The 22,906-nt window shown below is 38.8% G+C and overlaps 2 protein-coding genes across 2 annotated transcripts; both read right to left on the bottom strand.

Moving 5' to 3' along the window:
- Positions 1-1,269: 1,269 nt before the first annotated feature.
- Positions 1,270-7,433, bottom strand: LOC119725454. The gene is made up of 6 exons (XM_038196861.1): positions 7,276-7,433; positions 2,850-3,115; positions 2,395-2,578; positions 2,005-2,107; positions 1,554-1,814; positions 1,270-1,394 (listed from the first exon to the last, which is right to left on the bottom strand). The coding sequence occupies exons 2-6, from the start codon at positions 3,083-3,085 to the stop codon at positions 1,270-1,272; spliced, it is 909 nt and encodes a 302-aa protein (XP_038052789.1). The 5' UTR covers positions 3,086-3,115; positions 7,276-7,433.
- A 5,826-nt stretch (positions 7,434-13,259) lies between these two features.
- LOC119725854 lies at positions 13,260-22,329 on the bottom strand. Its single transcript, XM_038197446.1, has 4 exons — positions 22,231-22,329; positions 19,328-19,450; positions 18,418-18,483; positions 13,260-16,316 (listed from the first exon to the last, which is right to left on the bottom strand). Exon 4 carries the CDS (start codon positions 16,081-16,083, stop codon positions 13,828-13,830), a length of 2,256 nt encoding a protein of 751 aa, XP_038053374.1. The 5' UTR covers positions 16,084-16,316; positions 18,418-18,483; positions 19,328-19,450; positions 22,231-22,329; the 3' UTR covers positions 13,260-13,827.
- Positions 22,330-22,906: the final 577 nt, after the last annotated feature.

The raw sequence follows: 22,906 nt of genomic DNA, 5'->3' as shown, positions 1-22,906 counted from the left end.
ATATATATACAATGACCTCTAATGACCCATACATGACCTTTGACCTTAGCAGTCCGATGAAGAAGTGTGTCTGCCCACCCAAGGGTCACTGCATCTAAGTTTTAGCAAAATCCATAGAAATTGTAAAAAAAAAAAATACTTAACATACACACAGGTGCTAGATATCCATAGAAATTGTAAAAAAAAAATTACTTAACATACACACAGGTGCTAAATTCTGTGTGACCGTAGGGTCATACAGATTTTAGGACTGGTTAGTGTCTCCCAAAACTTTGTTTGGGCGACGTAAACACGTATGTGCTCAAGCATGAATATAGTTTGATAGACGGATGTGGCATCCCAAGATATATTATTTTACTTTACCTTTTGGTCCACCGCCCAGTAAGCCATCAGTACACAGGCGGAGTGAGATATTCTCGTCCTGTTGTATTCCATAGTCATAAAGTGTCAGCAAGTTACAAAGCTGAAACAAATCAATATTAAAGATCTTCACAAAATACTCTCTTAAACGGAGGCTTTTTAAAGACGAAAGTCTGGTGGTTAGGATTAAAACATAATTGAGGAAACATTTTTTTTCAGGGGTAAATGTTTTAAATTGAGTTTATTTTAAATTGGTGGGTCTCAAAGCAAACATTTCCCACAGTAATCATGTATTTATTGTTTCCTGAACTTTAGTGCAACATAATTGTACCAATATCAGAGCAGCGTCTGTACGCAACTGATAGTGCTGATTGATCAACGGCCTCTTTTATAATGAAATATCTATTGGTACTTTACAACATGGAAATGTTGAAAAATGTGGAGGCATTTTTACCTCAAAGTTGCGAAAGTTTCTTCGGATGAACAATCGTTGTTGTTGAGGATGGACACTGATGATCTCGTTTAATATATGTTTTAAGCACCAGACAGGTGTCTCTGGATCCAATTGGAAACAAAGCGTTCTGGGCTTATGTGTCACGTGACATCCGATGAAGACTTGCAAATAACTGAGACTGTCAGAAAAACATGTTTTGCATGTTAATGCACGTGTAATAGGTTGAATTGGCAATTACAATATAGTAATGAAGGTAAAGACCATGGACCACAATTTTAACCATTTTTGTACACCATTGTTTAAGTGAGAAAATGTTGTTTTTAAACAAAACGTTTAGTTATTTACAAAATAAGATGTGATGCTAGGTAATTCTTCAAACACAATGTGCAGTACAAATAGCAGCATTTAATCACGTTTTACCAGATGCGCCGAGGTTTGTCTAAATTACAAATGTCTTACTTTTTCCGTGTCTTTTCTTTGTTTGATGCCGCCCTGCTTTCCTTGTTCTCCTCGTCTACTCCTGCATCTTGGCGCCTTTCTGGCTCGGGCCCAGATGCTTCGTCTCTTGATTCATTCTTTACTAATACATGCAGGAAAACAGAGTGCATCATATCGTTTATAAATGGTTTGAACTATTATGTTTAATTCGGTTTTTAAATGAGCAGGTTTTTTTAATAACCTATTTGCTGTCAAATGCGTGTGGTCTGATTTGAAAAATTAGTCCTCAATTTTAGCGTACCTGGTACATTTTGGGCCAAATCAGTCAACCCGATGGCCTCCAGTGCTCGTCTCAGCTGCTGAGCTGCTTCGTCGCGATCTGTCGTCTTTTCCCACCAAGTGAGTAGCATGTGACGGCCAGCTTCATTGCTGCCTTTGTTGCTGGATTGGATGTCTGCAATTTCCGCTTCTTCATATCCTAGATGTTCAGCTAGTTCCTTCCATGATGATTCACTTTTCCAAGACAAGTCCTTGAGGTACTCATCATCAATGTTGGCTTTGTCTACCAAAATAATGATTAACTTTAGTGAAACATTCTCAAATGCGTCCACCACCGTATAAGTTACCAACGTAAAGAAATTATATTATTACATAAAGCTAAAACAAAAAATACACCTTCTTCTTTATTAATATATCAAATAAAGATACAGTTCATTTACTTGAAAATTCTATTCCCACATTTTGTAGTTTACCTTTTGATACATAGTCATCATTTGGACCATCTACTGAAAGATGGAGCGAGATGATTTCATCCTTGCCGACACCATTCTCCTCAAGTGTGAGTAGGTCACACAGCTACCAAAGTGAATAATGTTTGAAAATAAGTTAAACGATCAGGGGAAACACAGTGGATTTTCGTTATTTGTAAATTTAAATTATGTTCGTTTAACCTTTAGTATGGAGAGATTAATTGTAATGTGTTTGTGTATTTAATGTGTGTGTATCATCAATAAAAATAAAAGTGATTAAAACATGAACATGTGCGATTTTACGTTTTATATTACCATTTGGAAAATCACATAACGCCAATATCTAAGATGGGATATTTCAAATTATCTGTATTGATATTAAAGTATACCTACCTGGAAGTTTCTCCTGATGTACAGACGCTGATATCGTGCCTCAACACCAATTCTCTTCTGGATTGTTTCCTTAAGAGATGTGACTGATGTCTCGGGATGGAGTTCAAAGTAAAGTGTCTTGGGTTTTTTTGAGAGAGGAGTCCGGACAAAGAGATGCAGTTTCTGTTTTCCGTCTTTGGTATTACTGTGAAAATAGGGGGAAACACTGTGTAGTTTTAGAAATAAATTATTAAACAATAGAATGAGATCAACGAAGAATTTATTTTAAAACTACAATTGTCACTGACATTATTCTTATAAAGGTGTTGCATTTAATAGTACAATTTTTTTAAAACTTTTAAACAACTATTTGGAAAGAATCAAACATCAAATAAATCCTTCAAAATAAAGTTACAATTCTCATATAGCTTCTATTTGTCTCAATGTATGACTGTGTAAATGTCATTGCTGTTTACCTCTGACTTTGGCGAGTGCCCCTCGATTCTCTTCGAATCCATCGTTTCAATGGTCTCCTCTGTGCATAGGAATCATCAGAAGACGTTTTCCCGAAATGCAGTCCAGACAGGAAAGCTTGTTTCCTCCTTGGTTTGACGTTAGTCTTCCTGCTGATGAGTTTGGTGTTGGAGTGGTCGTACACGACGGCTGTTGCCTTAATGTATGCATCCAACTGCTGAACGGTCTTTTTCGGCATCTTGGTAGTAACTAGGTAGAAGTACTGTCACTGAACGAATATGAAGGAAAGGCCTTGTAATAAACACAGATGGACATTATTGCTATCAAGGTGCGTCTGAGCTACGACCGTCGGGAACAACTCAGTCGCCGATTCAGTGCGACCTGAGTGTAACTGCGACGATATTAAAATGATCGGCATAAGGCGGCGCTCAACAAAAATCAATAGTGGCAAGAGTAGAAAACTTTCAACTGCTGCGACGTGTTCCGCGACCATAACACGATTTCTCAGTTTTGTGACCACGGCATAATTTTTGTGTTTGATACCGACGGTTCTGTCGTGGCGCAATCAAATCGTGGGTCGACTTGAGGTCGGCTTTAGAGGGTTTTGATGACTTTGATCTTAAGATTAGGACTGAGTGGCGCAGACTCTGGGCAATGGAGAGATCATCGCAGATCTCACAGTAAACACTGAATTGCGGACGCAATTCACTTTTTGTGCATTGGTGATTGGTCACCGCTGTTCCTGAGTACGGTGCTGGGTAGGCATTACATTCACTGTGTGGACTTTCGAACAAAAGAGGTCCACATAAACCAGGTAGAGGCGACGTTGTTTGGACTTGGGCAAGTCCACATAGTGTTTTCCCCTTTCTGGAAAACAGGTTAATATACATTTTGGGGTTAGTTTTATCTGTGGCAAAATGAAAAGGAACACTGAAGGGAATCATGGGGGAAAAAATGGATTGAAAGAGTTTTTACAGTGAGAGTTAAATAATTTTTTTTAATCATACTCCGACATGTCCGATGTAAACAACATTTTTTTTGTCTTTTCTTGTGTACGGTAAGGCATAAGGTCGGTTTCTTTTCAACCAGGTGTCTAAAATAGGATAAGTAAAAATCCAAAACATGAAATTTTCGGGGATTTCAGGACGCAGTGCCCCTTTAAACATTGAACATGTTTAACCGTGGTTTCCTGGTTCTCTTAACAAGTGAGGACGTTCTAATGGCTGTGATGTCATTATAGGAACACATTCTTAAGTGTGTTTGTTCTTGTTTGAACATCAAGATTTACTTATTGAAACGTTTCTCAGAAAAGGTTCATTCGCTAACTTTCACGAACTGAAACTACAAATGAATCACCAACAACATAACAGCTCGGACGGACAAAAAAATCATTATTCCTAAAACTGTTGGTGCTTAAATACACTCAATCCAAAAAAGGTCCCCACTAATTTTTTTTGGTCTAACTAACTTAAATTACTGGGCCCATCTTGGGCAAATTACGACTGATCAGTACAGAAAATCCTGAGCTATCTAGCCATACTCTTTGTTTGGCCCCAAACAGTGATAATGTGTACAAAATTATGCAATTTATGACAAATGGTACGGAAAACAGTTGCACCTTTGTATACGAGCAAGGTGAGTGTGACTTGCACGTATACAAAGGTGCAACTGTTTTTGGTACCATTTGTAGTAAATTGCATAAGTTCGTACACATTATCACTGTTTTGGGCCAAAAAAATATGCAAAAAGTATGCAAACTAAACGCATGCGCAACAGTGTTTGCGCAACAGTTCTTGAAATGCAGAGCTGCAATACTTGAGCTGTATGAATACAATCAGGCCCAGTAAAATGTCCACCCACGCTATCACCCACGCACCCATCCACACACCATCCACCAAAATTAGCAGCTCAAGCCCACGGCGTGTTTGACACCGCACTGGGAAAAGAGAAGAGGATCTATATTGTAATCGGGTGAAAACATGCAAACGTCATATGCTCTGCGTAAGGCTTGCCTTGTTTTCGCGTTCGTGCAGACTGCAGCCACACTTGATTCAGCTTGTGGTTTCATTTACCTTCGCGATTCATTGGAACGCGGCGGCTGAACTTGTTGATAGCAAGGTGGTTAACAACTGGGAAGATGTATCATTACAGACAATTCTGACATATTAATTAATAAAACAATCCAATAATGCAAAGAATTTTAATCTGTTGACAGTTATTTTGAGTTATCTCATACCAAGTTGGAAAACTACCAAACTTTAACTGCAGTCATCATGTTGGCCAATGACCACTAAATCCTCACTCTTTACCATCGTGAAGACGATTATAAAGCAATGAATGAAACTTTGATTAGGACAAACAAATCTTGTTTCTTAAAAGGGCCACATATCACACTGCTAAAAGTGATTTTTCTTTCTAAGAAATATTTTATTGTGTCATTTCTTGGACAATCTATCGAGGGGTAAGAAAGGTTCAGGTTTCTTGAATTCTTTTTCTGGAAAAAAGTCGCTTATTTAAAGAAAACCATCTTTTGCAGTGTATTACATCCAGTGTGCATTAGTACTTTTGTTTCTCTACACACTTTAACAAATATGTAGGCGGTCTGTGACTTTCATTTCGTTTCAGGAGTGTACACTGGAGATTTAGCAGTTCGGTTGAATGGCAAGGCTTGTGCATAAAATAACCACACAGACACACACAAAAATATTGTTTGTCGAGGGAACATAATTTCTAAAGCTCAAGCCCGAAGGCATTGCCATACTATTGAGTCAAGGCCTAGTGCAGCAACAATGATTCTTTTCTTATGTTAAGAGCCTGTATAGGAAATCATTGATACGTGTCAAACGACAACTTCCATACGGTTAAGGCAATGGTACAGTCAGGATTTGCCGTGACGAAGCTGCCATTTTGAAAGCTTGGCCATATTCTAAACTACATTAGGCCTACGGGTGGTGTACACCAGTAATTAAATAGGCCCAAAATGGCCTATGCCGGCCAAATCACAATTTGAGGGTTGGTGGAAATGAAGGGCCTTAGCTCTGAAATGGTCTTGGAACTTGTATTTCTGGAAAACTTTGCATAAATTTTGACACAATTTAAGTATCTCTAATTTTGAATAAAGTGTCTGGATAGTTTTTTTTTTTTCAAAATGGCGATATGGGCTTCAGGACTGCTTATCCGCGAGGCGTCATTTTTGTAGTGAAAAGTCAGCACATATTAAGTGATTGTTTAACCCCGAATGGAAAAGTAAGTAAAAGAGGGTAATCAAGCTTTCATTTGATTTACATGTAAGTGTCTCTATCAGCAGTTGGAGCAATGAGCATTTTCTTGATCTATTTTGAGGTTACGCATTTCTCATTGATGCCTATAGTCTGCACCTATACAAACACACGCACAGGGTATGGAATCTGGACTTCGGTTGCACAGCCACCCTGAAAACCTTAAATGAATGATACTTTTAGGGGATATGGATTAAATAATTTCTTTGAACTTATTCAATTCAAGCACGAGAAGACCAGGCGCGTAGGAAGCTCAAAATCATTGGCCGGACTCATCGGAGTATTTTGCCAAATCCCTCCCACAAAAACGGTACTCCAGCCACTATCTCAGGGGCAACCTAGTCCAGAAATGTTGGACTCAATATTGTGTATGAGAGTCCCACAACTAAGGTACTGACAACACGCAATACAAGAAAATACACGGGCATCTGAAACAGCCTGTCCAAAACTCTTCAGAAATACATCACTCAACTGTGCCAAACAAATATATAGGATGTGAGGTACTAGTCTCTGTTGCCGCACATTCAACCATAGTCAGTCACCAGACTATAATGACAATGAATGAAGAAGTCAGTCTTTTCGAACAGTTAGACCATGGAAAGACATGGATAAGTCTAGTCTTTAGCCTCATTTTGAAATCCCTTGACTTCCCTCTCATGTGCAAAATATTGAAGAAAAATCACCTTTGAAATTGAGTTGAGTCTTCTAACTTGGTTGGTGAAATGCTGAGGACCTTTTTCTTTGCCCAGTGAAAATTTCGGAGAATTGTGTTGGCTAAAGAGTGAGTAAATAGGGTTTTATTTTGCATGTTTTTGAGAACTCAAATTCCCAGTCTGGGTGCATCCCCTGAACATTAAACATACTCGTACAACAGACGTGTGCAGGTACATGGGAATTTGACTGATCGTACAGCTGTGTACTTTGCTTTACGCTCAGATAAATACATTACCGACTCAGATAAATACATTATCGACTCAGATAAATACATTACCGAAGACAAACAGTTGACCGAATACAGTCAGATCCACACGAAGTACAAATGTACCAACCGAGCCAACCGATCACGGATGTCACAGAGGCCAAGGGAACTGATCGCGGATCCAAGATCGTTCAAATGTTACTCTCGACACAGTGCCTGCAGTATACGTACCTGTTTGACTCTGGTCTTGTCTTTGCTTTGGCTGATCTCCGGACATGTACCTGGCAGATTTCAGGAACTTTCTCCTCAGATTGCAAGATACGTGCTAAGAAGTGATGTGTTAGATCTTGAATCGGGATCAGGGTAGATACAAAAAGAAAACATCTGTGACATGGCCCGGCTTGCAGGTTGTTGGTGTGTACTGTACCGGGTTCCTACGCCGATGTCCTTCAATAGGTTCGGTTCCGTTGTTATAGACAGTATGAATCAATATGCAACACTGTCCTGAGTTCGGCAGGCTAGGAAAGCGACATAATGTGACGGTGCGCCAACGCCCAGCGGCCCACGCATGCACAAAAGACCAGTTCACAATAAACTCGAATTCATACACGCATGCACATGGATTGGCCCATGCTGATTTCCCTTGACCTCGTGCGCACGGCACGAAATCAATTTTATACATGCTTATTGTTTGCCCCCAAAAAACCACTAAGACCACAAAACATACATATCACGAGTTCAGGGACTTTTCAAAAGACAGATGGTACAAATTTTGGAGAAATTGAGAGAAAATGACAACACTGTTTGGACCCAAGTGCTTCGCTTTTTTCCCCTTGGGCCAATTTATGTGCATGCGTGCATGAGTTAGAATTTATGAAGGAAGATATCTATTGACAGTGTAGTACTCGTACCCGTGCTGAGCTTATGTCGAAAAAGCGCACTCGTTGTTTGGGGCAATAACCCAAGAAAGACCAGTATTAATTAACATTTCTTATAGACTAAATTTGATGAAAAACCGCCAAACAATTAAAATGCAATGGCAAAAACAATTTCGTGTTTTAAACGCGAAAAAACAAACCAAATCCTAATGAAATTCAATTTTCCAGGAACGAAAGCTTCACATTTCTCTTGCAAAGAAAGAAATGGCTGTTTTACTGAATTGGTAGTTCGTTTGTTACAGTACTTTGCAAGAGCGTTTTACTCGCCTACTGCTTTCATCGAAAATGGGCGCGTCGGACCAAAATATTGATATATATCGCACTGCCGGAGACAAACCGGCCTAAAATCGACACAATAGAGATCGGCGCTCACTAATGCCAAAAAAGGAGTTTGCATGGCTTCGTAGACAGTACCATGGTAAAGTGTTTGTTTGCAGTTGGATGATACTGTATATAAATGTGGTCAACATCACTGGAACAATCATTTCATGAAGAACAAAATGCTCTGTACCTTTAGTGTGAAAACTTGTGAAATTTTCCAAAAAAACACATTTCATCAATGATATATTGCCAATTAAAATGTCTGAAAATACATAAAAACTTATCTGAAAGAAATCCAATTTATCTCCAAATTACAGGGACAGATTACGCTTTTAAGCACCAACAACTGCACATTGCTAACTTGAGTTCATAACTCACACCAAACAACTGCGCAGTTGTAAAAACCTATCTTGTCGTAAAATATATTTTTCAAAAAAGAGCAGCGACGTGACATGACTTATTATGCAGCATATATGGAGGTTGTTGGTTACCAACTAAAAAGGCGGCGACGATCATCGTGTTCAAAGGCCGCTGGCATTCACGCTTTGAATGGTCGAGGCTGCGGCGGTCACAGTGCTGTAGCTATAGGCATTCCCGAGGGATTGGTATGTAAATGGTCAAAATGTAAATCGCCCAAGAGTTCCGACTCCTTGGGTCCTAGCTCTATGGTTCCAGTAACGATGGTACACTATTGTCGGTGCAGAGATCCAAGAACACCTCCACTTACCGTGCCTTCGTTATTGCCGGCCCTAAGCTCTGCAACACCATACCCTCAAGCATCAGATCACAGGAGACTATTTCATTACTCAGAAAACACTAAAAAGCTCACCTGTTTCCAATTTCATGTTAATATGTCAGTTTTCATTATCTTGTGTTGCTTTAGCGCCATGATCTAGATGGAATGGCGCTTTATAAATCCTGTTATTATTATTATTATTATTATTATCGATAGATTTAGGAGAACATTAGACCAATTACGAATGGGCAGCACCTCATCGACAACATCATCGGTAGTGGAGAAGTCAACATTTCCTTCAATGCAATTAATCCAATGAATTATTGAAATAAAGCAACCCACTGGTATTACATAGACTTACAATCGTTCCCGGGGTAAGCAATCGTCAGCGCACTCAGTGAGGTAACGGGTTTCACAGGTGGGTGTACAGGGGTTTACGGTGGCATTCTGGGGTGCTGTACAAATAATATAAATAGCAAATAAATATACATACAACACTGATACATAGTTCAAAGATGTATTATAATATTATAATATGTATTATAATATTACTATAACTGTATCCCTATAAGAAGCCATACTTTGTGTTTCCATGTACCGGGGTGAAGGCCTATAAAATGAAGACGTTGGCTCTAAGGAATGATAGACATTTCGGCGTAAACTAAAATAAATGTATCCATGATTATCGAGCCCGACACTAGTAGTATAGAAAACGGATGAATGCTTACGGTGAATTAAATGTCCAGAAATAAACATGATATCTATTAAAGTAAAATACTTACAAATAGTTGGCTACAGAAATGTGTAGTGAGTTGATCGGGAGCGTGGAGGCAACTGATTCGAATCTCCCGCTCGCCGGGGTGGCGCCAGCAAAGATATTACGTAATTGCATACCACAGATGCCTAAGCGGGGTTGGTCGGGGAACTGACTAGATTAGACTGATGTAATAACGGCTCCATTTAAAATGAGGGAAATAGTTACTGGAAGGGAGAAAATAAATACCGGAATAAACACATAGCGGTGGCGACAACAGGCTTATATTGCATGGTTCCGTCCGAGCAAGGTCGCGTGTACATAAATCATATCGTTTACAATCCATAAACAATGTTTCGAAATTTGGTGAGAATGCCATGCCCTTTTTTTATTCAATTTTTCCAGGTTTTCCCGAATGATTTAGTACATTTTGCAGCATACTTTGAATGTAACAAAAATACATTAAAAAAAATAGATACAAAGTTGAATACAAAATATTACCAATTTAGTAAGTTATTGATCTAAACAACGAGTGGTGCACTTCATAAACACTGCTCACCGCGCGCCAGCTTCTATCCATCCGTGATGTAAACACAGTTATTGTAACGACGAAAACTAAAAATAGACAACTTTTATTGAAAGTGAATTTCGTCCAATTATTTGCAATGACAAACCTGTAACGGGGACACCAAATTCGGTGTCCTGGTTACACGTGAAATCACCGTCTTTTCTGTCATAAATATCCTGCGTGATTACACTTAAAAAGTTTGAAATTCATTTATTTCATAAACTAATCGGTATGAGTACATACTAAAAGCAATTGAGACATTTTGAATGAAATACTTAAGATTATGGTGCATACAAGTTACTGGTTTCACGTGTAATGGGGAAACCAACCTCTAAATAAGGAAAGAATCACTATTTTGTGCAAAATATCCCTCTGTTCTTGTCTGAATGTTATAGAATAATAAGTGTCATTTACATTAAGTTATGGATTGATAGAAATGAGAAATTTTCAAAGAAAGCTAACAGATATTTGGCACAAAAGGTATTTCGCTTCACATTGTAAGGTGACATTTTGGGAACACCATGGTTTACCCTGTTACGCGTGAAACTAGAAACTTGTTTGCGCTATATTTCTTAAGCCTGTCATTGAAAATCCAAATGTTCATAACAGCCAAAGTATCTTCACTCCTTTATATAATATATGATTTGTTTATGAAAACCAACAGAAATATGGCACAAATAAGTGACCAGTTTCACTCACGTGTTACATATGAACAATGTCCATGTTACACGTGAAGAAATTATTTTTGTTGTCATGTAAGAAGAAAATCAAGTCCGAAAATGAAAAATGTATGTTTAAAGTACTAAATAAACCAGTCCTACAAATTTATACAGCAAAGTTTTAAGAAAACATATATAACAATGTCACGCTTTGGTACTCTTATCTATGGAATGACCCATATACATCAATTTAACAAAATGTACGACTGCTCTTTCAGATTGAACTTTTTTTGTGACATGACACTATTGTTAACAAGTGTAGATTATGCGGTATTATTGTAGGAATCTAGAGTTTACTGTAGATTCATGAATTACGGATTATTGTAAAAAAAAAAACGATTAATGTACTGCGGAAATGAGGTAAAATTGGAAACAAACTGTAAGCGATAATGATGCGAAATAGTTTAATATTGTCCTTTGGTAAGAATTTGTACCAGAATTAATTTAGAATGTCAACTAATTGACACTTGTCCAACTGATTTGTGAGACAATGTAATTAATAAATCTTGCCATCGTATATATTAGAATGAACAGTCAACAGATAAAACGGGATGATATTTAGTCTTGAAGATGTTTTATGGAAAAGGATACCACACTACATTGTTATTCTATTTTATTCAAAGACTCAATCCCCTAATATATAACAAAAATTATGTATAAAAACTATCATCTGCTCTACACAAACTACTAATTTACACACAACAAAAACACATAAATCCGTTTATTTCATTATGTCGAAGCTGGAGTTCCTGCTCAAAAAGAACGACAAGGTTAGAGCACTGGTCATATTTACAACGACTTACTGTCTGTTTACCTATATTTATTAGAGTATCTAAAAACCGGTAGCTATTATGTGTTTCACGCACCCTGAAAAGAGTGATCGATTTACCTTTTTTTAAGGCAGCATTTTTTTTCGATTTCGTTCCAAATGGGTCTAACCATTTTACATGACCAGAAAAAGTGCTCAATGTTATCTATTGTATATGGCAAAATGTACAAATATCTGTATCGCTTTTTTCCCTTTCGTAATGCCAGACTTGCGTGGGGTAACAAATATATACGATTTTCCAAATAATTGAAAAAGGACTTACTATAAGGACAGCGATAATTGAGCCTTTTCCATATTACATCTCAGACAAAGTTATGCCTTTTTCCAGAAAGTCTCTGCAATAAACTATACTACATACACGTTTATTTTGTGTTCTGTACATACATGTCACATGACATGTCACATTGAGAGCTCAAGAAAACACTTCTTGTTTCAATTGATTAATTATTCTTTCAGGCGGGGCATAGATTAATCTCTGACAATTGTGCTTCACAATACATGTAGTGGATATTTACGCAAGATTTTATTAATTTGTCATAAATTTTCACTTGCTCAGAACAGCGCTGTGTGAGTCATTAATTATGACCGCGGCAATTCAAGGTCTGATCGAAAAATGCAAATGACGAGTTGTTGAGCTGTACGCTGAATTTTGAACAGATTCTTGGGACTAAGCCAAAAAATGTTGAAATCTTCATGATCTGTATTTCATATGGTTGCCTTGGAAGTGTTCAGGAATGTTCAGCGTTTTGTCTCTGGCAATCCTCAGGTGATTTGTGAGAGTTGAGAGAAAAAAAGGAAGGACATTCAAGTCTAAGAAGCAAGAGAGGGATGAGAGAGAACATTTCTTGACAGAAGCCACGTGATACAGCTGTGGCATTTGCCCTTGATGGAATCGAACCGAATGGTTGTGGAGTACCTGGCCACCACCTCAAATGTCCAGACAACACATCTAATACAAACAGCCACGATTCAGAGTCATTAAGCCTCAAAGAAACCCTAGTTGGATGTGAACCTCGCCAAAACAGACAAGAAACAAGAAGAGGTCAAGAAGAGGTCAAGCGGATAGAAAGATTTAGCAAAACGAGCATCCAAGGAAAACAACAAAGAAGCCATGGTTGGATTCGAACCATGGAGAAGATGGAAGGCAAGGGAAGTACGTAGCACTTTAAGTCTGAGTCATTCCACATTGTCAAGATGTGAACCGGGTACCAATTGTGTAGAGGCAAGCAAGCACTGCAATGCCAAGCTCCGTTCGTAGACATGCTGAGGTGGAAGGCAAGGGATATGAACAAGGTACAAAATGGACAGAGGCAGACCATGAACCAAGTTACTGGGCTCACAGTCAATCTTGTGTTCTATTGTAATTAACGCCAATGCATTCGATATTACGCCAAATCCGCTGAACAAAATGTCTGATACGCGATGTACTTCACCTAATGTTAGTTTGTAATACTTATCAACAGGGGCGGATCCAGGTGTATTTGCGGGGGGGGGGGAGTCTTGGCCTTCACATTTTTTGTATGTCCGATTGTTGCAGATAGGCAGACATACATGTATATGTAATTATATTACTATATTTGTTATATTTTTCTGTTTGTGTGTCAGAGCAGGGAGGGGGTTTCAACCTCCACCCCCGGGATCCGCGCCTATCTCAGTGTGTATTTTTACGGAATGTGTGTCTTGTTGTGATTTACATAGAAACATAACGATGATGATGACATGTAATGATGACGGCAACAATACTAATTTGGAGATTCGTGTGAAATAGTCCAAAGGCCCAATTGGCAATGTTGGTGATGTAACTGGTACGAAAATCAAAAAGTTAATTTTATTTGTTTGTATCATTTAAATAAAATAAGTCGACATTTGGAAGATTTTGCTTGACCAGCTGCTTGACACGCTCTGCATCGTGACCTTTTTATTCAAGCAAAAACGTGCGTAGTTTAGGCAGATTCCTGTGATGAGCAGTAAGAGTCTCCACTCCAACCACACTGAATGCATTGCCATGAACACTAACTGCCCTCAAACCATGCCCGGCAGAGAGGATGCTGATCAGGTCAGGGACGTCATCATCATTCAGCCCACATGAGTCTAATTCCAACGAATACAGGGATAGAGAAACAAGAGGGGCTATACTAGCCAGATGGCCGTGAAGGTTGGTACGCCTCACATATACTTCTAGCAACTTATCACAACCAGCCAGTGCATTCGCTAGTCTAATGACGTCATCATACGTTCTCTGCCACAGCGTGACTTTCGTACGGATCTGCTTGCATACACGAGACAGGGATCCTAACACACGCTCATCAACGTGAGATAGGTCAACAATATCCAGTTCAAGCTCTATTTGATCATGAAACCTCTCAACCACCTCTGCAGTTGTCTCCATGTCCTCGTCCGCTTTTTCCGACACGCTGTAAATGACATACACCCAAATTTTTCTGATGGACCTGATGTTATCAATCGGTAGTTTCTCCCCCAGCAGCTTCAGCCATTCATGCAATCTACAGGTGACATTCAAATAAATGAATAGTGTAGTTTTACCATGTTGTAGGCTATAAATTTCGCTCAACGGCGCCAATTCTTCATGCGATGTGCAGTAGACAGTTAAGCGCGAGAGTTCTACTAGTGGCTGCGAGAGATGCTGCAAGTAATAGCGCATTGCTAACAGATCCTCCTGACCATCACATTTCGCTTCAGTTGGTCGGTCTAGCTTATCAGCCAGTTCGGTCCAACCAGACTCAAACAGCATTAGGCGGGTAAGATTCTGTTTTTGATCGATTGTCAGTTCTAACTCATCACTCGATCCTCCCTCGACACTCGATCCTTCCTCGTCTCTCAATCCTTCCTCTTCGCTCGATCCTTCCTCGACATTCAATCTTTCCTTTTCGCTCGATCCTTCCTCGCCACTCGGTCCTTTTTCGTCAATCAATCCTTCCTCGCCACTCGATTGCCCCCCGTCCCGAGATCCCTCCTCGCTACCCACTCCTTCCTCGTAACTCCTTCCTCGTAGCTGCAGTTTAACCTTGTGAAACAATTCTTCCTTGTTGCGTTGTTTTTGTACATGCTCCAGAATAAGCGAAGTAGCTTGAGACCCCGATGATATGCCGCATGCAAACCGAAGCAGATATTCCATTGCACGGACATTGTCTGGATTGATCTGATTCAACCTCTCATGAAACTCCTCTTTGTTCTCGTCATACAAGTGCGCAAAGAAGTAAGCCGCACTAAACTCCTGAAAGGTCTTGTGCAGGAATGTGACTATTGTCTTCCTAGCAAAGCTGCTAGTTGTGTAACTTTCTAGTTGTATGAAGCCACTCTCTCCAGATGCAGACGTATCTAAGACAGATTCACGGTCACCAAACTCCAACACCAACTGATTTTGTCCTTCAATTAATGCTTCAAATGCAACCTTTCCGAGGTTTTTGAGTTCAGAATCCAACTCATTCTCCCAATTTTCATTTTCTTGACAGCGGCGCATTGCAAGAACCCTCGTGAATCTTTCGTACAATGTTGTTAAACGGTCGGACAATTTACCATCGTCACCGAAAACTATGCACATTATCTGACAAAGAAGTGGAATGCGTGCCATATTCTTCAACAGTTCCTTTCCTTGTAAGCATTCAATTAATCCGTCTCCTTCAGTTTTCCTATCATCCGTGAAATGCTTCCTGATATACTGATCGGTGTTTTCGGGTGTGAAACCTGATGTATGAACGAGAGCATAGTTCTGGTTGTCTTTCCGAAGACGCTCTACCATATGTGGCCGTGTTGCCACCAGCACGCGACTGTCTTGTAAAACCTTGTCATGCAATACGTTATAGAGACAGAATGTACCATTCTCCGTATTCCCCTTAGACTTGAGCAAACCGGGTCGAAGTTCATCTAAACCGTCCAATACGAACACACTTTCCTCTTGGTTGTCAGTAATAAGCCTGATTAAATCATCGCGACCTGGCCGTTTATCTCGCGGAAAACATTGGCTTAAAATTTCATCAATGACACAGGGCTTTTCCATATGTTTTAAATCGAGAAAGAATAAAAGCCTGAAATTGGAAAATAAGTCACGTTTTGCCCAAGTATCTACGATTTTCTTTAAAATAGTTGATTTGCCATGTCCAGCTCCACCTGAAAGAATAATTAATAATTCCTTAATCTTTTTGGCATCTAACATGTCAGCAAAAGAGTCTAATGGTTTTGTTTTAGCTTTATCAATTTTCAATTTCCCCAACGTTTCCTTAAGCACCTCTGTATAATCATCTTGACACAGAAGTAACTCTGTATACAACTCATCAACTGCCACACGATGAAGAGGATCGATGGTGCAGGTGGGGTGTTTAGAGATGCGATCTGTTGTCTTGTAAGTCTTTTTTAGCTGTTGCTGACACGAGTTCAGATCCCAGGTTCCTGTCGATTTATAAATGTTTACATGTATGTAACACATGACACGTATTGATGGAACGATTAAATAAGTGAATGTACCCTACGGTTGTTACCACAATGCGAATAGCAGCATCTCAATGGTTGTTGCTGTTTGGTGCTCTAGTAAATATTTATAATCAGTCAATGAATCATTATTGAAGCCGCTTATTAATTAGTTTGGATAATTAATGTGTATTTTAATGAGACAGTGGACAAAGAATATACAAACTAAATGTACAAAATATTGTTGATGCACCCTATCGTAGCGCAGCCACTATCGCACCGCACTTGGATTTTTCAGCACTATAACACAGTGGTTTAAGACCCAGACATTTCACCCGAATTATTTTTTCCAGTTTGTGTATATGCTTTTACTTGAAATGTCTACAGATATGGTTCAAATCTCCAAAAAGTTATTTTTAGGGTTAATTCACTTCAAATTGACATTATATTTCCCAGTCTCTTTATTCAATAATGGCAGATTTTAATTTGGCTTCATGGGATTTAAGGAGTTGCTGTGTCCAGGACCTTTAGCTGTTGTTTTCTGAAACTTATTTCTTCTGAAGCCACTGTATCACTCTTTCATTTGATACATGACTTATTTTGACACCTACAGCAAAATGGTCTGTAAAATGAGGGTAGACATAAAGAGTATATCGCTATTTTAAGAAAAAAATATTAACAAAAGCAAAACGTTACACATTATTTCAATTGGCCGCCAACGGCCAGGGTATTTTGCACTTTTCCCGTCATTAATTGTTAGACAAACTATCTGGCTACGAAATTAAAATAGCTAGAAAATCCCCCAAATCGCCTTCATTCAAAAAAATCGATCATTTTCGCCGGCTTCGTGATCGAAATGCAGCGGCTGAGCAAGAGAAACAGCGCCCTCTGTTGACAAGCCAAGGTGTCCTTGGCATGACATAAAGGTGCAAATTTCGCACAGGCAGGTTCTTTGTAGGGTTTGATGTCATGAAGATTGTAGAGCAGTTAAAATCCGAGCTTGAACTTTCTTGTAAAGTTTGAACAGAAAACATTTTGTTCGTAAACTAACTGCACGTATCAGACATTAACTTTTATTCAAAATGCCATGTGTTTAAGAATAACTTTGGACTAAAATTGTAACGCCATTTATTTGGAAATAGGCCCTGTCTATTTAATTATGAAAAAGCATTCAGTACGATTCTGTATGACTTTCACTTACAGCAAAACCTGATCTGTCCTTTAAGGTAAAGGCCTTTAGTCTCCACAATTTTAAAGTTTTTTACTTTTTTTCTCTTTCAAGAAACAAAGTGGCCAAAGATACAAAAGTTGGATTTTTTTAGAAGTTTCTTAAAGTAAAACGTGGACAATGGACTAATACTACTAGCTTCACTGTTGTTTAAGAAATTATTTATTGATAAACCGGACCCAAATACACCGAGAAAATCCTACGTTAAATCAGGTTATGAAATAGTGAATGGAAGCAAATAAAAGTCCCATTTTTGTAATTGAATAAAAACATGGGTAATTCTTACTTTTAATTTCACAAAAAAGTGTAATGAACGTATGTTGTCCTAGATCCGCGAAGTTATGAACTGAAAAAAATAGTTGTCACACTGTATAATATTGGTCAACAGAGGGCGTTACTCACCAACGGCGAGTAAAACTCCCGAATAGCAAGATCTGCATCGTTTTGACATAGATGCGCATACTAATGAATTTAGAACATATCTTACCTAGTAAATAATCGCATTTGAATTCGTTTTCAACAATATTTTTGATGATGATTCAAGAAAATCAATGATGTCTGGGTCATGTATGGCTTTTAACCACTGTGCTCTAGTGCTCTTTTCGTGGGGAGCAAAAGTTTGACTCAAATTTTGCAGCTAGTGAAAATGTCTTTAAGCTCTAAAAGAGTGAAGAAAGTAAAGGAAGTCGGAACTGCTAAGTAATGACAATCAACATTTTAGTAATTTCAATGGGGCTGAGAAAAAAAATAAAAAGTGTGACAACATGTTGCAAAAACTGTTACCAGAACTATTTTTGGCATCTTAATGGTTCCCTAAATCATAACATACTTGTGAAAAAACCGACACATCCTTACCTGTGCCAGCATTCTGTGGGTTTAATCTTATCCGCTGAGGACCTGTTGATGGTAGTGGCCCACTTCCTAGATAAAAATTTAAGAACAAGAAGAAAAGGCATCATGATAAACGCGTCGGTGTTGAGTACAGAACGGTAACATGTTAACACCGTAAATAAAGCTCACATTGTGAGTGGTAATCCGATGACTTTAAAAAACATTTCATCCTAAGATGATCACCCTAAAAGTAATCCTTTTCAGATGTTCCATACATATGGGCGCTTTTTGGCGTGGGTACATGGGGTTGCATACCTATAGATCGACTCCCATAGACCTCTGTGATAATTACGCACACTTTCAATTTTTTTTTTAATACCTACAACTCTCCAATATATTCAGGAAACCCAGCACATTAAAGAAATTTAAGTTTATTTAATCATCTTTAAATTTTTATTCAATTCTTGAGAGGGGATCCGATGACTTTAGGGAGTAAATTTCATCCAAAGATGATCACCATCCTAGAGGTAGTCCTGTGGCCCATCGCCATTGTCTACACACACATATTGTCTACCAATACACACTCTTAAGTTCATAGCCCACAAAATGCTCCTATAACAGCAAGGCATTCAAAATTGGGATCTTGCCCACGTAAGCATTTTTGGGCCTGTTTACAGGTCTTCACCCATAGAGGAACAAATTACAGGACTTTAACCACTATAAATTGCTCCCTCATGATGTGTCCACCATATACTGCAATGCAATGGCCTACAGTTGTTCCAAAGAAATTGGTGATTCTCTAGCTCGCGGAACTGGAAATATTTCCATGTTTATACCACCCCATGCCACTTCCTACCTAAAAATAATACATTAACACTTGATCTAAGATATCAAACTACTATATTGTATCGAATAATATTAGTTCTATGTTTACCTGGTCCCTCCAACGGCGAGTTGTAATTGATATTAATGATATTTTGACCAATAATGATAGGGTTCTGGCAACCGCTGACTGTGCCGGTGTTTCCAATGCTGGCTCCACTTTCTTGTGGGTAATCTACAATCAAAAGCAAGCACAATTGCAAGTGGCCAATAAGCTCTGGCGAAAAATTCGGCGCCGATGGCACATATGGAACACCAAACTTTTGGTCATTTTGGGGGACATTATATTTCCTCCTTCAGGACACCTCCAGCCACTACACAAAATACAATGCGACTATAACATTACTGCACATATTTTGCGTCCAGTTACAAATTGTTCATCATTCCGAATTGTTACAAATATTTGGTTAGATTTTTTTTCTTCATATTGGTAGTTATGATTTATGGGAAACTTAAGTTGTTTAATTTGGGATACTTGGGGGACAAACGTATGACAATAAACGCGAATGCGTATCGATAGAAACAAAACCTGCATTAAGAAGTCTTTCGTAAAAAGTGCATTTACTGACGACGGCTTGGCAATTAGTCATTTAGTCATTTAGTCAATAAGGTTTGGTCAAATATTTTTGGTCAATATTCGGGGACCGACATACAGACCGACCGACCGACCACCAAGTGATATGTAGAAGCTCTTGTCAAAGCTTGAAATTGTTCTTCAAATCAATTCAATTTAATTGAATTCAATTCAATAGTGGTTTATCAAAACATTTCTTGCAGGTGAAAACTAAATTGTAAATGTCCACATCAAAAAAACTAATCATACTCGTAGAAGTTCTCGTTTATTGAGATACCATCGCAAAGTGGTCGGGCAGACAATCATTTCATTACACACTGCCCAATGTTTTTGTCAGAACAGAAAAAAACAAGCAAAAGAGTTTTCTTTTCTAGTACAACCATTTGTTGGTTTTTTTTTTTAAATATTATCTATTGGGTATGATCGATTTTAGTATACGTATAATTATTTTATTTCCAGTTTAATGACGTCATCAGTCAAACGGGGAAGGAATACTGATTTATTTCGGAGAGGAAACCTGTTGATAATTAAGTAAATATAATCCATGTAGATATGGTAAGTATAAGTTTATGTATTAATTACACCTAACACCAGTTTGATAACTTTACAGTATTTGGAAGCAGAAGGTCAACATCAAGTGAAACATATTTTGTGTTTCCTTTATTAACTATTATTTTTCAGTCAGCATCAGTTTTCGGTCACATACAAATGTTTCGTTGTCTGATTCATGACTGTGGGGGAATTTTCTTTATTCGTTTAAAAATCATAACAATAATTAAATAAATAATATAAAATAACTGGATGACGTCGTCTTGTTTAAGTTGTGCCTGACTTTTTCCTTACCTGCAAAGTTGTATGCCAATGGGGCTTGTATACGAGTTTGAGAAATTCACCTTTAATAAATTGTCGCATATATGATGACGTCATCACGACGACACTCGACAACTTTTACATGTATAATGCGGTCTTGCTTTGTGTCAAATGCTGGCTTGATACAACAAAAAACAGTGTCAAATTTCCGAAGCAGAACAAATATGTAACTTTAATAAAATCGGTTAAGGTAAGCGATAACGTCTTCATGACGTAAATTCTGATTTTACATAGCAATGACAATACTTTTACTGTCTGACGAGTTTCGTGTCGATCTTATTTCCACTTATCTATGTTTTGAAAAATGTTTTTGTTTTTTTGGATGACGTCATATCATGACGTCACACATTTATTCCGTTTTTTGTTGGAGTGTGTATCGCCTGTAAACCTATTACAACCATAAATTTGATCGTCGCGTCTTGCGTTCCTGAGATACGGCGAGACTTTAAAATTAAAATATCCATATAAAATCACATATGACGCCATCATAACTTCTTATCAAATTTTGCATATAACGCAAGTAATTCAGGATATACTGGCCTGCAAAGAATGCATCTTAACAGTTGTGTCACGTGTCCATCAATAACGTCATCGTGACGTCATGAGTCTGTGCAGGTCTTCAGATTGTGGTCTAGGAGCATGCCAAGTTGTAAGTAGATCGGATTAACAACAGGTGGTTCGTGGACCGCATGTGCATTTTTAAACAACGAAATGACCCCTACATGACTTTTGACCTCTAATATCGGGAGAGTTGCGAGGAACCCCCAAGTATCTTTGCATCCAAGTGGCTTTAAAATCCATCAAATTCTGTACATATATCTTAACAATGACATCTAATGCCCCTACATGACCTTTGTCCTCAGTTATCTGATGAAGAGTTATGTTTTTCTACCCAAGGGTCACTGTGTCAAAGTTTCATCAAAATCCATGAAGAATTAAACATTTTTGTTTGTTTAAACTTTAACATACGTACGGTTTGTACTGGTCTACGTGTCTACAATCGAGGGGGAGTGTCTCCCAAAACCACGCTTAGCCGACACAAAAAGGGGGTAATTTGATATTGGACATTGGACATTCACATTCGTTTTACAGGGAATGTTCATTTTGCTGTTTTGATATTGGACACTGGATACGCACATGGGTTTGTCAGGCAAATGTCCATTATTTGAAATTGAACATTGGACATTCAAATAGGTTTGTAGTGCAAATGTACATATTGTTTAAAAGCCAAGGAGGGGATTGAATGTGATCCCCCCCTTCCGTAATGCGCGCCTATGGCCCACACGAGACGCCCTACTAATGTTGACTGGTAATACACGTATATTCGAAATTCACATAGCGAATGTCATTATTTTTTCAAGTCCGGGAGGAAACGTGATTTTGTTTACCCGCAAAAGTGTTGGGCCGATTTGGATCCAGTAGTATAACCAAGGAGTTTTACGCTTGTGAAATTAAAGATGACGGAACATTTGCTAATATGAGAAGAGTGAAGAATGACGACTTTTACTTACAACTTGTGGACGGCCTGGTGGACGTACCAGCATCATCAGCAGGCTGAGTGCCAACCTCCTCCCTTGATGTAACTCCAGATGTTTGGGGGATCTGACTTGTAGACGGCCTGGTGGAAGTACCAGCATCATCAGCAGGCTGAGTGCCAACCTCCTCTCTTGATGTAACTACAGATGTATGGGGGATCTGACTTGTAGACGGCCTGTTGGAAGTACCAACATCAGCAGGCTGAGTGCCAACCTCCTCCCTTGATGTAACTCCAGATGTTTGTGGGATCTGACTTGTAGACGGCCTGGTGGAAGTACCAGCATCATCAGCAGGCTGAGTGCCAACCTCCTCCCTTGATGTAACTCCAGATGTTTGGGGGATCTGACTTGTAGACGGCCTGGTGGAAGTACCAGCAACATCAGCAGGCTGAGTGCCAACCTCCTCCCTTGATGTAACTCCAGATGTTTGTGGGATCTGACTTGTAGACGGCCTGGTGGACGTACCAGCATCAACAGTAGGGTGAGTGCCAACTTCCTCCCTTGATGTAACTCCAGATGTTTGTGGGATCTGACTTGTAGACGGCCTGGTAAAAGTACCAGCATCATCAGCAGGCTGAGTGCCAACCTCCTCCCTTGATGTAACTACAGATGTTTGGGTGATCTGACGTGTACACGGCCTGGTGGAAGTACC

Source organism: Patiria miniata, unplaced genomic scaffold (genome assembly GCF_015706575.1).
Source record: "Patiria miniata isolate m_02_andy unplaced genomic scaffold, ASM1570657v1 HiC_scaffold_19, whole genome shotgun sequence".
Classification (NCBI taxonomy): Eukaryota; Metazoa; Echinodermata; class Asteroidea; order Valvatida; family Asterinidae; genus Patiria; species Patiria miniata.
Note: the sequence above shows the minus strand (reverse complement) of the source record. Positions and strands in the feature narration are given on the sequence as shown.

Excerpts from the sequence above, each read along its gene's own strand:
- LOC119725454 (XM_038196861.1), bottom strand. The coding sequence starts at position 3,085 with ATGCCGAAAAAGACCGTTCAGCAGTTGGATGCATACATTAAGGCAACA. Across the intron at positions 2,579-2,849 it reads GGCACTCGCCAAAGTCAGAG|TAATACCAAAGACGGAAAAC; the intron begins GTAAACAGCAAT and ends CTATTTTCACAG. Across the intron at positions 1,395-1,553 it reads TTTGGCCCAAAATGTACCAG|TAAAGAATGAATCAAGAGAC; the intron begins GTACGCTAAAAT and ends TGCATGTATTAG.
- LOC119725854 (XM_038197446.1), bottom strand. The coding sequence starts at position 16,083 with ATGTTAGATGCCAAAAAGATTAAGGAATTATTAATTATTCTTTCAGGT.